Below are 16,504 nucleotides of genomic sequence, written 5' to 3' on the forward strand. Positions count from 1 at the left end.
ATGGCCCAAAGTCTCACCCCACTGCAAAGGCTTAAGTTCAACAACGTTGCATTAAAAACACTGCCGCTGGATTCATCACTAAAACCGGGCTCACGCACCGTGACAGCAGCGTGTTTTTCCCGTGTCGAACCGCAGCCGCTGCTCAAGCCCACAATCGTCGCGTTATCCGAACCGGCACTTGCTTTACTAGGACTGAACGCAGGCGACGTCTTACGTGACCCGCACGGGGCAGAATATCTGAGCGGGTCTCGGGTGATACCGGGCTCTGAACCCGCTGCGCACTGCTACTGCGGACACCAGTTCGGTCAGTTCGCTGGGCAGCTCGGTGACGGTGCTGTGTGTTATCTGGGGGAGGTGGAGACCGGTGCTGAGCAGACTTCTGACCCGACCAGCTCAAGCCCCTGTGGTCGGTGGGAAATTCAAGTTAAAGGCGCTGGACGGACGCCTTATTCTCGGTACCGTTACTTTGGCTTCACTGCATTTAACTAATAGCCCATATTGAGTATAATACGTATTAAAATAGGCTAACAAAAAAGGTTTTAGCTTTTGAAAATTTTGTTTGTTAAAAATAAGAGTTTTATGATGCATAAAAGCACTAAAAATATATAAATATGGTTTAGGCTACGTTATGTTTTAAGCCTACTGAATTTTTGGTTTTAGCAATCAAAGTAGATCACAATTAAATACACTTTAAAATGAAAATTAACCCATGATTTACTCGTCCTTGAGCCTTTATTAACCCCCTGGAGCCGTGTGGATTACTTTTCAAATGGATTGGTGCACATTTTTGAGCTTCAAACTCAATGGACACTGCCATTATAAAGCTTGGAAGCATTAGGATATTGATAAATAAAACTCAGATTGTGTTCATCAGAATGAAGAAAGTCATATACACCTAGGATGGCTTGAAGGTGAGTAAATCATGGGGTCATTTTCATTTTAAAGTGAACTAATCTTTTAACCCATATCAATTAGATGCTTTCATCTTGAGTTTTCACTTGAAACCCTTAATGCCACGATGATGCATACATTTATGCACAAAAAAAGGAAAGCATGTAGAAAAAAAACGCCTAACAACAATGGGTAAAAATTCCCATGTGTTTTGTTTTTATTTTAAAGAATTAATATATCTGCTGTGTACTTTAGGCAGTCTGATGGGCGTAAAGTGCTACGCTCCAGCATTCGGGAGTTCCTGTGCAGCGAGGCCATGTTTGCCCTGGGAATTCCCACAACACGAGCAGGATCTCTAGTGACGTCTGATCTTTATGTCCAGAGGGATATGTTCTGCAGTGGCAATCCCAGACCAGAGAGGTGCTCGGTGGTTCTCAGAATAGCACCCACCTTTATCAGGTCGAGCTTAATATATCTATCCTCCTCAAGAGACACATAACCGACAGACACAGACCAACGGTAATGGCACTTCGTTGGGTAACAAACTTATCCATCCAACAGAACAGTGTGTTACCCCTGTTTGCATCTGATGCCATTGGTTGGTGCTTGTTTTCACAGATTAAACGTGTTCCATAAACGTGTTGAGTTGAGAAATGTCTGAGAAGAGGCGTACATTTGTAAACTGGTGATTGTCTGCGTTCCTCAGTGTCTGTCTGTGTAGTGTGATTGGTCTTAAGACTGTTGAGAAAGGGATGCATTATTTAAAACATTATTTTTTTATAATGCCAAGTTGTAAAAGTGAAAGAATGTTCAAAATCCTGAAGTCTGCAAAACAAAAGAAAACAAAGGAACTATTACTATTGTAAAGTCTTAGAAATGGGTATTCTTGTTAATTAAAGCTCACATGCAAAATGTTTAAAAATAGCCTTTATGCCTATATACTGCTATCTACTGTCCTTATGTATCACTAAAACCAATTTAGGGCTCTGAGTTATTAGATCTACTGAAATGCATTCTCACTTTTTTTTCATTAAGTATTTTAAAATGTTTGCACTAATGACTCTATCCATATTTCTCCTCAGATTTGGCTCGTTTGAGATCTTTCACCCTGGGGATAACTTCACAGGTCGACAGGGCCCTAGTGTTGGACGGAATGATATCCGGGCACAACTTCTGGATTATGTCATTGAAACATTCTACCCTGAAATACGAAGAAGACATTTAGATCGCCAAGTGAGGAATGCTACCTTCTTCAGAGAGGTTTTAACAATTATTTATATCCTATAGCTCATTAGAGAATCGCACCTCTTAAACATTGGCCCTCTCAACTCCATCCATCATCGGGAAAAAAAACAAATCAGCCTAGCTTACTTTGTTCTCTTTTATAGTACTGCATACGTTAGCATGAGAGTTCAACAAAATTAAACAAAAATTAATAAAATTAAAATCATCATCATTACAAAGAATTGTATCATCACACAATCGGTGTGTTATTTCAGCGGAATATGGTGAAAACTGGGCACGAAACCAACAAAGTATAATGTAAGCAGATGCAGCATTACAGCACATTAGCGACAGACACTTCCACATGTTGATAATAAATCATATTATTTGACTGGCCCAGCAGCCGATTAAATGCATGTGACAGATCGTATTAAACTTGTGATTTGGGAAAAATAACTTTTATACAGAATTACAGCAAATGTACATGGTTGATACATTAACAGATTGACCAGTAATTCTGCAAAATAAATTCAATAATTCTGCTTAACATATAAGTCAGTGGCAGCAGCCACCATAGTAAAATCAGTCACGTAAGATTAGATTTTAAATAACTTACCCAAACAGACAGACCCAAACACAAACTAGGCCTAAATAGGCAGATTTTAAGAGTTTATTTTTTTTATTGTCAAATTAATTCCCAAAATAACATTAGACCTGATTACGTTTTATTTAAAAAAAAAGTTTGTTTTTTAAACTATTATTTAAAAGTTTGTAAATTTAGTAGTATACAATATTTGGGCCCTCTCTGAGGTTCCCCTTGCTATTATCACTATTATATTAAACCAAGGCTATGTATGCATGTATGTAAAGGCTTAAAAGACACTTAATATTCAATTTTTTTTTTTTACTTCATTGACACTTTTAAACATTAAAACAAAACTAATTTGAGCTGGAGAATGAAAGTTGTCTTCTGTAGAATGGTTCAAAATCTGCAAACAAATGTAAAATGTAAAAATGTATGATCTTTTATTGGAAAATATAATTTTTTTTTGAAAGTTTTACACATCTAAGAAGAAACTGATGAAACTACATTTGATAAAAATCTCCTGTCAAGTTCCTGAATCACTAAATACTACCGTGTATTGTGCGTTATTTTTTTGACAGACATTGGTGTAGTGATATTCAAATGATGTGGATTTGAAAACAGATATTAGGTATTATAAGGTAATAATTATTTATTTCTTAGCTGGCAAGTATTCAGTGAAGTGATTGATAACCAAGAGTGTGTTATATCAAAGTTTTTAGTTCTAATATTTCAACCGACAAGCAGCCTACGTTTGATTTTTGGGTAATTATAAAACGTGTTGTTCATAATGTTTTTTTTTTTCGTAGTTCCTTCTACTAATTTTACAGAATTAAGCTTATTTTGTGGGTTAAAAAAAATGACATGTTACTCAGATACTGAAATATTTGGCTTGTCAAAAATGTTAAATTCAGGTGTCACTTTGTTGACTTTTGAAAATGTAGGTAATGTTTTTTACCAGGAAAAGAGGGATTTTGGTGCACAAAAATGTTTTTATTGTCTCATAACAAAAATGTTTTATTTAAACCCATGAAATATATCATGCATCCCATGAACCCATGCGTGTCCTATTGTAAATATTAGTGGAAAAATCATTGTTATTATCACTGTTGTTCCATTATTACCCCTTATAGTTGAATTTAATTTTTCATAACTGATGAACTCTGGAACATCAACATTGTTACTGAACGGAACTGAATCATCACTGAACTGATTTGAGCCGAATAACAACACTATTGCCTTCAGTAGAGCTGCTTATAACTTAATTAAGCTAGTTTCATAATTTGATGAATTTTGCACTTACTGTTGAACTGAACTGAATCAACACTGAACCGACTTCAGCTGAATAATGACACTCTTGTCTTTTTAGAGCAGTTTTACAGCTGAAATTCAATTTGTTATAATTGATGAACTGAAGAAATAATTGAAGAAGAAACATTTAATAATGCTTCTTTTTTCTTGTGCACTGTTGTGTTGTATAAAGTGCTATGTTAATAAAGGTGACTTGACCTGGCTTAATATATTCTGTTGACCTGCAAGGTGACCGTGAGGACTGCTAAACTGGTTGCCCTGTGGCAAAGTGTGGGATTTTGCCATGGCGTTCTCAACACAGACAACATGAGCATCTTGGGGCTCACTATAGATTACGGCCCATTTGGCTTCATGGACAGGTTGGTTTAGCTTTTACAGTAATATATTGCACATCACAAATGCTTGTATATTATTGTGTTTTGTTAATTGCAGGTTTGACCCTGAGTTTGTGTGCAACGCCTCTGATAAGAAAGGCCGTTATTCTTATGAAGCTCAGCCGTATGTCTGCCGCTGGAACTTGGCACGTTTGGCAGAGGCTCTTGGCACAGAGCTCCAGCCAGCCAGAGCACAGGCCATTTTAGATGAGTTCATGAGCCTTTATGAGGGTTTCTACCTGAGCAACATGAGGAAGAAACTGGGTCTTCTGAGACAACGAACACCAGAGGATGTGGAACTGGTGGCTGATTTATTGAAGACCATGCACATTACAGGTACAGTCAGTGAGAGGAAGGAAATATTTCCACCTTTCCGTTGAATCAAAATCAAACATGTCCCATAGCTTTTTTTACATAAAAAAAACATCAACAATTTTAATTCTGTCATTATTTACTCACCCTCATGCCGTTCTAAACATGCAAAACTTTCTTTCATATTTGAAACATAAATTAAGATATTTCAATGAAATCTGAGAGTTTTTTTTCCTGCCATTTACAGTCCATGCAACTATTAACGCGTAATGTTAATTCTCATTGACTGCATTGTTTACTACACTGACGACATTTACTGCAGCATTTTATTCTGGGGAATACAATTAAACACACCTGTAACAGCTAATCAAGGTCTTAGTTTGTTAAGGCAAGCTGGAGCTAAACTCTGCAGGATAGTGGCCCTCCAGGACCAACTTTGGACACCCCTGATCTAATATGTTCCTGTTCCATTGCCAGGTGCAGACTTCACGAACACCTTTCGTCTGCTGAGTGCAGTGTCTTGTCCTGTAGGTGAAAAGGCAGAGAGAGACAGCACAGACTCAATAGTGGAACTGATCGTGGAACAGTGTGCTTCGCTGGAGGAACTAAAGGTGACAACCCATCCTATTTATAGTATTATATAGGTTTATAAATGTATACAAAAAGTTGAATTAAGCTTATTAGTGTTTTTACTCATTTAAAATTCTTAATTCATAGGAGTGTTCTATTAAAATTAATTGAATTTTACTATTAATTGAAATGTGTAAATCTTGAGAAAAGGGTTAAACATTTAAATTTGAGTGCAGTCAAGTGTTTCTTTAAAAAAAAAAATCTAGAATCTATTGTGTTAAGAGAAAAATTAACTCCCGTACTTTGCTTTTTTTTTCTTAATGTGATGCCGTCAGCACAATGCAAGAAAAGCAAGGCAGGAGAATTGGTATGTTCACTGAATGAATTTGCATTAGGGTTTTGACCTTTAAAACAGCTGAACACTGAAGTATAAAAATTAAGCATTAGTAGCTCTAAAAATGTACCTCCAACCTGAGGATGTAAAAATATGACCTTGAGCACTTTATGGGTTTTCTTTCATTTTTTGATCCTCTGTGTCCATTCTTAGTGAGTTGGAGATGATGCTCTCCATGGCTGAGACAAATCCCGGCATGTTCAACATGGTAGCCAATCAGCCAGAGGTTGCCAAGCAGCTGGAGAAGATTGGCAGGCTGAAGGAGCTTCTCATGATCAATGAGACAGAGCTAAAAATTAAGCAGAGAGATCATTGGCGGAGATGGGTCAAACATTACAGGTATAGATAAGTATTAAAGGATTAGTTCACTTTAAAATTAAAATTGTCCCATGATTTACTTGCCCTTAAGCCATCCTAGGTGTATATGACTTCATGGCTTAAGAGTAAGTAAATCATGTGACAATTTTAATTTAAAGTGAACTACTCCTTTAATGAATGTGCATTAGTGTATTTTAATGATTGAATATAAGCAAAGTAAATCTTTTTAAGTGACAATGAACTAAAAGTCCTGTTCTGGTCACCACATTAGGAGACGTCTGGCCTGTGAATGTGATGAAGCGATTGACCCTGTAGCAGTAGAGAAAGAACGGGTCCAATCTATGAACGCCATTAATCCTGTCGTCGTGCTGCGGAATTACATTGCCCAGAATGCAATTGAAGCAGCTGAAAGGGGTGATTTTTCCGAGGTCAGAGGTCTTGATTGAAATTTAATGTAACTGTTGCTTGATGAAGACAATTATATTTTGTGCACTGCAAAAAAATATTTTCTTGCTCAGTATTGTTGTCTTGTTGTCAAGTACAAATATCTAATATCTATTTACATGCCGTAATTTGCGAGCTGAAAGACTGAACACTTCTCCAGAGAGGAATCCTTTAATTCGTAATATTTAAAAATATTTTTGTGCTGCTGTGCGTCCCTGTGTGTGTAATAAGCAGAGTGTACATGTGTTATCCACCCACCTATAGGCACATATTACTAACGTGGAATTTGAATAACAAAAAAAAATATTGTGCGGTTGACTTTAGAGGTCCAGGTTTTTGTTGGTCAGTGGTGTAGTCGTTTTTTTTTTTTTTCTCAAAATAGCAACGCAACAATGCACCTGAACACACCTGGTTTTCAGACCAGACACCCATGGGCCAACAGATGGGCGCAAATGTATTTGCTCTTTAAACAACGTGGTGTAAAACTAGGTTGCGTCGTCCTGAAACTAGAAAAAACACTTGCAGTCTTTTTGCTTCTCAATTAAATGTATCTTTTTTTGATGGACGTTTAGATATGTGTCCGGGAAAACAAGACACAAATACTGAGGAAGGAAATATTGTTTTTTGAAGTGTGGTGCTTTAATCCCCAAGAATTTACATTATTGTAAACCCTTTCAGGTTCAACGGGTGCTTAAAGTTTTGGAGAACCCTTATTCTGTTAGTCCAGATCTGGAGAGTCGAGCATGGTCCGCAGGAAGTGGGTCAGACTCAGAACAAGCTGATGTCAACAGCATTGAGAGACAGGAAGTAAATAAAAACACACAAAGCAAAGCAGCAGCGGATACTTACCGGCTTCCATACAACAGTAAACCTCCTGCATGGGCCAGAATGATTTGCGTCACATGATCATCCTAAAGCCTCCCAAACATCACAGCACAATCCAATAGAGAAAGAGATAGCAGGAGAAAATGTAGAACTCTTTCTCTTTCTCGATGTGTTGAGGGAGGCTGAGCAACACGCAGTACTCCTGGTTGTCAGATAATGCAGTAGGTAAAAGAAACATATTTTTCATTGCTCTGACATACTTTTCAAAATACTTTTAACAAAATACTTTTATTTTAATTCTATAATACATGGAAAGAGATATTGAAGAAAACAATTTCTCCGTTCTGCGTCCTCAGAGTCTCCCCTGTCCAGTTCTCCATTATCTCTTCAATTATCTGATCAATGAAGGCTCAGATGTTCAGCTTAGCATGCCTGTCTGAGTTTGAAAAACAAGAGGTGTCTTGTGCTTAGAAACACATTTATCGAAGATTATGTCCGATTTATACTGTCAAAAAGCACCATCTCGGCATGAAGTCTTCCATTGAATACATTTTGTGTTAATTAGCATTTAATAAAATGTATCAACTGAAATTAATAGATGTATCGACACATTAGGTTAGGTTAGAACACAGGTTAATCCAGTAATTTCCATAATAAATATTCTCTTAACACCAATGTTATTTTGTTTCTCATTATTCACACTCATATAGCCTATTAGACCTTTATTCACTAGTAGTTGAACTCACTCAACCCACATTAAATGAGAATCAATTTGGAGTTTAAGCATTGACTTTATTAGTACTACTGGCATCTGAACACGGTTATACTAGTAACAGCAAAGGTGGAGGTTGAACCAACTCCAGGGTGAGGCTAAAAAGATGTGTTTCCATTTAAAAAGACATTTAAATATATTTCCTTGAAATAGTTTTAGGTTACACGTCACTCCATAACCTACACATCCCAGTGTAGCGACTCAGGCGAATCAAACACACAATCGCCAGTTACCTTTAACAAATATGTTTTGAAAGTGTGCTGATGGACAGACCTTCCCCCAACACAACAGAGAAAGATTCTTCAGTCACCCTGGAAACCATCTGATAAGGGTTTTTATGGCCCCGAAAGGAATTTGGCCACATGAAGTTTCAGACACAAAGACACAGAGCTTTTGCCTCAAATTATAGACAAACCATCTATAAATGAACATGCACCCCAGGACATTATATGTAAACACATAACTGTCTTGTAAAATGTTTATTCTGTATGGTATTTTGCATATTTTTATCTTTGTCTTAACAAATTACTAGTTCAGATAACCTCATATATGTCATGTCTCCTATCAAATTAATGCTCACTTCACGACTTACACTTCCATGTATATCACTTATTCAGAAAATGCAGTGTGTGTTTGTTGCATTAATTATAGTATGAAGACTCAGAGACCCACTGAGTCGAACCTTCAAACAAAGAGCTATAAATTCTGCTGAGGAATTTCCCGCCGGGAAATCCCAACACTCTCATTGGTTAAGTCTAACCCTGGAGGGTGGGACTATTTCCAGACCTTAAAAGACCAGTGAAGACTTCCTCCTTCTCTCTCTTCTCTCTCTGGCTGAACCAACACGTCTTTGTGGCTGGCCCTTGAGCCAGGCCACCAATGCAGGCCCTCCAAGCAGGCCTCAGCTCTTCCAAAAATCTTCTCTTCTACAATCCGATCTTCAAGAACACGAAGCATCGCTAAAGCAAACAGCCGCTTCCCTCCCAACCTCGGAAAGGACCGCCGGACATGCAGGACATTTGAACACGCAGAGACACATACGCACACAAGCGAGAAGCCAAAACGAAACCACAAAGAATGCAAGTATTCTTATTCTTACTGCTGTAAAGAGGGTGTGTTATTCTCCCGTTGGGATAAATTAACTCCGTGAAGGTCGTATTTTGGTTGAACTGAAGGAAAGCTGTTTCTTACCCTCCCCCACTCTCTTTGTCTCTCTCTCTCCCTCTCTCTTTGTCTCTCTCTCTCTCTTTTATCTCTCTCTAACTTCAGTCTATTCATTATTCTCTTTTATGTATTCTTTCATTAATATCTATACTTCTACTCTCTTGATGCATATTTAGTATGTACTTTCTGTGTGAATTGTAGTGTTATTTTTAGTCTGTGTTTATTAAACCTTCAAAAGACATTTAATGAGTTGAATCTGTTATTCTGCCACATACACAAAGTCAATGAAACTTGCGATCTAAACGTTACCTAACTGCTTATGCTACTATGTTAGTAAAGTAAACTGTATGACCATTTGAAATATTGAACTTATCCTGATCAGTAAAGTTAATGTTTCTCATGCGCTCGTAAAGCAGTAATCCATTATTGAGAATTGATTTGAAAAGTCTATAACTAATTTGCAGGACAAACTTAGTAGGATAATTTCAAGCAATTTCATAAAGGGTTACTTGTATTTAATTAAACAATTTTCCCTATCGGAAAATTTTAATACGTAATGAACAACTGGCAAATCATATTCATAAATTCATGAATATTGAATATTAAATCCCTTTTGAGTTAATTATTCCCCGAGACATTAAACTCATGACTCTCTTGTTGTTACATGTATTTATATGGTGGAGAAATATCGGGCAAGTTTCAAACATTTGTGTATGTGTGAATGATATTCATATTCTATTCATTGTGTATTTTTGGAGTATTAATAACCTGCACGCGCGTTTTGTTTCGTTTTTGTTTTGTTGTTGTTGGTGAATTATGAACGGTACGAAAATCCGCGTGATCTCCGAAAAACTCTGCAGCCCGTAGGCGCAATAGGTTTTATCCGCGTGATTTCCAAACAAATGTATTGTAGGAAACCCATACATTTGACTCGAGCAATATATTATGTGTTCCATCAAAATAATGAGATTTTGATGAAGTCTGTAGACACGTACGTTGCGTTATCCCGCTTGATCTGAACTACGGAAAGTTTCTATCATTGCGGAAGATTGGGACAGGGCGAGACTCTCCTGTACAATATAAGGGGCCTCAGAATAATTATTATATCGTTAAGATAAACGATAACTCCTGGTTTAAGTCTGGCTTAGCTAACCAAAGACTTGAGACCTAAAACATTTGAATCAGAGATGCTGAAAACCGTCAGCCATATTGATAAATGTCTATTGGAGTCCATGTAAAATGCGTGAATAGGCAGACGGAAAATTCCTGCGTTCACCCGTTTTGTTAGTCGTGCATCTAGAGCACCAGTCATTTGTAAGTGATCTGCAAAAGCCAGTAAAGTGCAGAACGCGAGGGCGACTCAGAAATTGCAACGCCGCTTGCAAACCGCCAGAGGGCGACTCAAGAATTGCAACGCCGCTTGCAGAACGCGAGGGCGACTCAGAAATTGCAACGCCGTTTGCAAACCGCCAGAGGGCGACTCAAGAATTGCAACGCCGCTTGCAACCCGCCAGAGGGCGACTCTAGAACCAGACAAAGCCATCTGGTGAGCATTTCCGCCTAACTAACTCTAGTCTAGGGCGGGCGCAATAGCGCCATCGTGTGGATAAATTCGGATAGTTTCACTCTCCGTCATTTGATTCTGCCTTAACAAAATAAGTTTGAGCCTATAAATTGTTTATTGCTTACTGTTGTACACAGTTTCATTTATACAATTTTTCTAACAACAACCAAGTCTCCTTTCTCGCTGATTAAACACCCTTATTCGAATTTGAAGTTTAAAAAGAAACATAACTTCCTCTAACTCAAAGTGAAATTAGGTTTAAGTCACACAGTCCAATTGGAAGGAAGGACGCCACCGTGTGGTTATACCCTGTTAAGTCAGCGCAACACTAAATCACTACTCCCTTTCTGATTAATTCTTTTATTTGGATAACTCCCACTTAGAGATTAATCGTTATAGGATAAGATTTTTGATTGGCTTTCTTTTATTTGATTTTCCTTACAGGCTTATTTAAATTTCATTTAAACTTGCTTTGAATTTAATTTGGATTAAGTTGAGCTTCTAATTCTTTTATTTTATTTTATTTTATTTATAATTTTATTTTAATTTTTAATTTTAATTTTTAATTTTAATTAATTTTTTTTTTTATTAAATTTTTATTTTTATTTTTATTTTTCTCTGCAAAAGTTTTTCTGTTCCCCTCCCATTGGGAATAAAGCTCAGTCTGGTAATTACAAACGGTATCAAAAGTGCTTTTTGTTTTATCATTACTTGACAGAAACTTTTGCCTTTTTCTAAATTGCTCTTGATATTTAATCTTCCACGTAAGCGACCTCAATTCACCCCGGATGAGCTAAATGGGATAACCCATAGTACAAGCCGAATTTTAGTATATCTTGAGCATTAAGCCTATTAATTTTCCCTAACACTCCCGGCGCGCACGCTGACATTCCTTTCATTACAGACCAATTCATCTTGTGTTTGTTTCCACTGTGCTCTTTCCTATCCTCACTGTTGGACTATCACGATTGTGTTTCTTTCAGTTCACCAAGAGACCCCAAGGAGAATTAGATAGTCCCGGGACAACCGAACAGCAGTTCACCAAGTGACAACCAGGGCTACCGCCCACCTAATTGTCTGAATTGTCTAATTATCTAACTGTCTAGATCAGTTAGCCAAAATTCCCAGCTATCCGTACGATAGCTCGTTAGCTTAGAACAAGCTTGCATTGGCTCTCTCTCTGTGTGTGTGTGTGTGCTGTGTTTCTTTCGTCCGCAGTAATGTTCCGTGCACCCAGTTCCGCCGTCCCGTGGGACCGCCTAACGACATGGCTGGAAGCGCTAACGGCCACCAGTCAAGGAAGTCTGGAGCAGCCGAGCCAGGAGCAACTGGACACCGAGCTAGACCAGCTGATGACACACGACCCCACGCACAGCTACTCCAACAAGGAAGTGGCCAAGATCCTCGGAAGCCTCGCCCACGTCCTCATCGCACAGGCACGTCTAAGCGAAGGGAGCTACGACAACCTGGAACAGGAGGCAGCAACGCTAAAGCTTCAAGCCAAGGAGGCCCGGAGAGACCAAGCCCTCACCCAGCTTCGTCTAGATCAGCTTCTAGACACAGAGAAAGACGACGAAACAGACAAAGAACAAAGAAAAGAAATAGAAAGACTTCAAAAGACCCTGAAGGAGCTCCGTCGTGACACCGACCGACGAATACAGTCAGAGAAAGACGCCAGGAAACACCTCGACGAAAAGCTTCGGCGTGGCGAATCCCTCCTGGAAAGAGCCCATGATGAACTTAAAGACAGAGACATTAAAGCTAAAGTCTATGCAAAACATTTGCAGTCGGCACAAGCCGAGATCGACGAGCTCATCCAGCAAAGACACGAGCTCAAAGATGAACTTGACATGGTGCAAAGAGAACTGAGACAATCATATATAGTGCAACGTTACCGGAAGGGGGAAACACACAACACACAGTTTCCCCTGACCAGTTACTCCGCACATTTTAGCCATGAAGCTACGAAGGGGAATGACAGCCCCCTGTTTAAAAGAGCACCCGCCAGTCTCCACGAATCCCCGTCAGCAGCAAAGGAAAGGACGCCCTTCCAGGAAGTCAAGGTCAACAGCCACGAAGCTTCAAAGAACCTTGACAAGCTGGCCAGAAATATTCCTACCTTCAGCCCGGACCCGGCAGGAGGACACGACGTCCACGCATACTTAAAAGACATAGACTTTTACTTGCAAACTGTCGCTCACGCGAACAACTGGGACAGACTGTACCTGCTCAGGGCCACGTCTAATCGTGACGTACGCAGCTTTCTGGATCGACAACCAGAGGCCATCAAAGCGGACTACTGGCATCTACGACAAGCTCTAATTCGTGAGTACTCCGACCCCGAGTCAGACCAGGGGTTCATCACTGCCATGGACCTCAAGCAAGCTCGACGTGAGACCTCACAGAACTTTTATAACAGACTGCGACGTGCCTACTTCGGGACACGCAACGACCCAGGCATGGAGGAGGACATCAACTTCAAAACTCTTTTCCTCCGAAACCTGCACCCTACCATCAGTTACCACCTGGGGGTGCTGGCGTGCCCGCGCAGCATGGGCACACAACAGTTAAGAGACTTGGCTCACAAAGCTTACGTCAAACAGAAAACCATTTCTGAAAAGACTGTAAAACAGCCCACCATCTGCCCTGTCTCTGTGCACCACCCAGAGCTAACCCTAGAGGGCGCCAAACAGAACCACAGTTACCGACCCGTCAACAGAGAGTCCACACCACTCCAAGCCAGCAGAGGGCAGCGTGGTCATAATGGCGACCGTCCACGGTACCAGAGCGATCGCTCTGAAGGATCCTGGGACCCGCCTCGCCCAAAAAGCCAGCGAAGAGGCCACTCTCGACGGGACAATGGTAGGCCCAGACCTGAACCCACGTCTGGCAAAGAAAGTGTAGCTGCTTCTGAAGTTACAGAGCTCATAAAGATCCTGAAAGAGCTCCTCCGACAGAAACCTCACAAGGAAGACAAGAAGGACGGACCAGGTACAGCACGACTAGACATGATACCTGAAATCAACCTTTCCGCCCTTCCTGCAACTGAATCATCCACCCTGAACACTGTTCCCCAACCACGGACTAGTGTACTAACTGTTGCACCCCCACACGTCAGCGGCACACACTCACTACAGCTGACAGCAACAGCCTCTAATCAAGACAGCATCATGGGACAGCCCAGCGTACCAGAAAGCGCTGCTTTGATTGTTTGCACGCATAATGAGACACTTGACACATATCCAGACGGCTTATCAAGCAACACACAGGTCCCCACACCAAGATTCCTGGGAAACCTAATCGAGAAGGGGATGGCTCGAAAACTCTATCTGACTATCACTATGGAAAGGGAATTTAAGCTCGAAGCCCTAGTTGACACTGGCTCCGACCTCACGCTTATATCCGCCCAACTGTTTGAAAGACTCAGATTTGAAGCACAGAGGAAAAATCGCACCCTTAACCTTCACACTTGTAAGCTAAATGTGCAGTCGTATAGCCAAAACGACATCCAGCTCAAGCACGTAGCTTCCATCCACCTGACAATTGGACCTATGAGGCTGATACACCCAGTCTATATCTCCCCTATGAACACTTATCCGTTTCTCATCGGAAAAGACCTGCTGGACCGCTTCGAACCCGTACTGGACTTCAAACAGCTGAAAGTCTGGGCTCAGGTGCGTGACCCTCTGCCCCTTCAGACACACACACCGTCTGAGCAAGACTGTCAAGTCACAGAGGTCACGGGAACTCCCACAGAGCCAAACTGCCAGGTCACAAAGGCCACGGGACCCCCTGCAGCACACTGTGACAACACAGCCTCAGCCCCAAAGCCAAGTTCAAGTTCGCTACTTTGCACATTTCAGCTATCCAAAGACTCTGATGCCGTCTGCCCCCAGGTCATGAATGACCTACAGCTGAATGACATTATCACAACGAACAGTATCCCTGCACTGTGGGCAGACAACTCAACCAAAAGTCTACCACTGTGCAATACAATCAGTAAAAACACACCACACGGCGACATGTGGGCACCCCCGCACCCCACATCCAGCCCCATTGTTGCAGTGCTAACTAACAGCAAGCGATCGACACCGGCTACAATGCCGGCCTTGCAGCTGCTATCGCTAACTCCGCAAATTTCCAACAACGATATTGCGGATATGCAAACCTCTGACACTGCAATAAAGACAATTCTTGACCACCTCTCAGACCCCTCCAACCACCCTATCACTGACTCTGAGCTCATTGATGACTCTAGCCACAAGCATCTACATAACTCCAGACACATGATGCGTATTATGGACAACATTCTCTGGTGTGCACCCGATGGCAACACAGCGCCACAGCTTGTAGTGCCACGGTCGCAAAGGGGGGTGATGCTAATGTACGCCCACAACACACCATGTGCGGGACACCACGGCACCAGAACCACGTATGACACACTGAAACAGGTGGCATATGGGCCTGGGATGCATCAAGATGCAGCAGAGTATGTTAGAGAAGGGATAGTTCGCTGCCAGTTCCAACCAGCAAACCCGAGCCACAGAGCCCCACTGCAACACAGAGGGACCACTTTCCCATGGTCAAACCTACAAATCGACCGGATAGAACCCCTGCCCAGGTCCACAAAAGGCAAAAAGTACTTTCTCACAGTGGTGTGCCAGTTTACCAAGTGGTTGGAGTGTCAACCAGCACCCAACGACACCGCCCAGACCACGGCATACCACCTGATGAATCACATCTTTTTCCTGTCAAGATTGCCACTGAGAATCAACTCAGACAGAGGCATCCACTTCACTACTGAGGCCATGCAACAGATCTGGAAATGCCTAAGAAACGCGGCCGTGATCATGCTCCTGTGCCTCCAGACAATCAGAGGCCAGCCACCACCAGACATCATCACACCGGGTCCAGCCTCGGGCATCGTACTGAGAGAGCAACCTGGACTGCTGATCACCAACTGCAAATGAATCCTTAAAAGAAAGACGTACTCTCCTGAACTTCACATCAGCAGCGCAAGCTCCTCCAGCCCTGCACACAAACGCAAAAGGGGGGAGGAGCCCAAGCCCTCTGCCTAACCTTATACCAGCTTCAAGAACCTTCTCCTCCAACACCAGGTAGTCACCTTGTAGGCAATACTGCCAAGCCCCACACTATGTCATGCATGTGATTTGAGAAAGAAGGCCTTTAACGAACACAAGGCCGCCTCTGAAGGGATTCTCAAAACCCCAATGACTTTGAACTTTGAAACAGAGAAACCAAAGTGGATCACCAGAAGGCACCCAGCCTGGCCACAATGCGAGGCACCCTCTGAAAAGTTCCTAGTCAGCATAGGACATAAAAGTGTCAAGATGCAGTCCATCTTCCTAGGCAGGAGACCTAAAGGACTGACTGGCCATTGCGAGGAACATGGTTCCACCCAGGGCTGCAGAAAGCCCACAGCACACCTGCACCACACAAACGGACTTCTGGATGACAGGTGACGCACCGTCAGGGCACCTGCTGCCTCGACACCTGCTGCACAAGCACAGAGACCTGAACTGGGCTACTGTCTGCCTTATCTGCCGTGGAACGACCATCACTTCAGGAGACACAAACAACTGGAGCCTAACATGGCTATGGTGTGTCTGATCTTCCTGAATCTTTGATATCGCTCGTTGTTGTCCATAGGAGGGACAACAACTAGCGAAAGGGGGGATTATGTAGCGACTCAGGCGAATCAAACACACAATCGCCAGTTACCTTTAACAAATATGTT

The 16,504-nt window shown here is 41.5% G+C and overlaps 2 protein-coding genes across 5 annotated transcripts in view; both read left to right on the plus strand.

Annotated features, from left to right (window-relative positions):
• selenoo2 (selenoprotein O2) lies at positions 1-7,357 on the plus strand. Of its 2 annotated transcripts, none has more exons than XM_067428093.1 (10): positions 1-455; positions 1,147-1,350; positions 1,974-2,151; positions 4,238-4,368; positions 4,442-4,719; positions 5,173-5,306; positions 5,601-5,632; positions 5,813-5,998; positions 6,249-6,405; positions 7,100-7,357. In XM_067428093.1, the coding sequence occupies exons 1-10, from the start codon at positions 1-3 to the stop codon at positions 7,334-7,336; spliced, it is 1,992 nt and encodes a 663-aa protein (XP_067284194.1). In that variant the 3' UTR covers positions 7,337-7,357. The 2 variants fall into 2 exon arrangements, with proteins under 2 accessions (XP_067284194.1, XP_067284195.1); XM_067428094.1 differs by having other exon boundaries at positions 7,100-7,327.
• Positions 7,334-16,504, plus strand: part of si:dkey-14d8.20 (deleted in malignant brain tumors 1 protein) — a 25,995-nt gene continuing 16,824 nt past the window's right edge. For all 3 annotated transcript variants that reach the window (XR_010899636.1, XM_067428092.1, XM_067428090.1), the window contains exon 1: positions 7,334-7,471. The gene's annotated coding sequence lies outside the window, so the exon portion shown is untranslated. The remainder of the gene's footprint in view (positions 7,472-16,504) is intronic.

The sequence above is a fragment of the Pseudorasbora parva genome, chromosome 20 (genome assembly GCF_024679245.1).
Source record: "Pseudorasbora parva isolate DD20220531a chromosome 20, ASM2467924v1, whole genome shotgun sequence".
NCBI classification, from domain to species: Eukaryota; Metazoa; Chordata; class Actinopteri; order Cypriniformes; family Gobionidae; genus Pseudorasbora; species Pseudorasbora parva.

Excerpts from the sequence above, each read along its gene's own strand:
- selenoo2 (XM_067428094.1), top strand. The coding sequence starts at position 1 with ATGGCCCAAAGTCTCACCCCACTGCAAAGGCTTAAGTTCAACAACGTT. Across the intron at positions 4,369-4,441 it reads CCATTTGGCTTCATGGACAG|GTTTGACCCTGAGTTTGTGT; the intron begins GTTGGTTTAGCT and ends TGTTAATTGCAG. Across the intron at positions 5,999-6,248 it reads AGATGGGTCAAACATTACAG|GAGACGTCTGGCCTGTGAAT; the intron begins GTATAGATAAGT and ends TCACCACATTAG.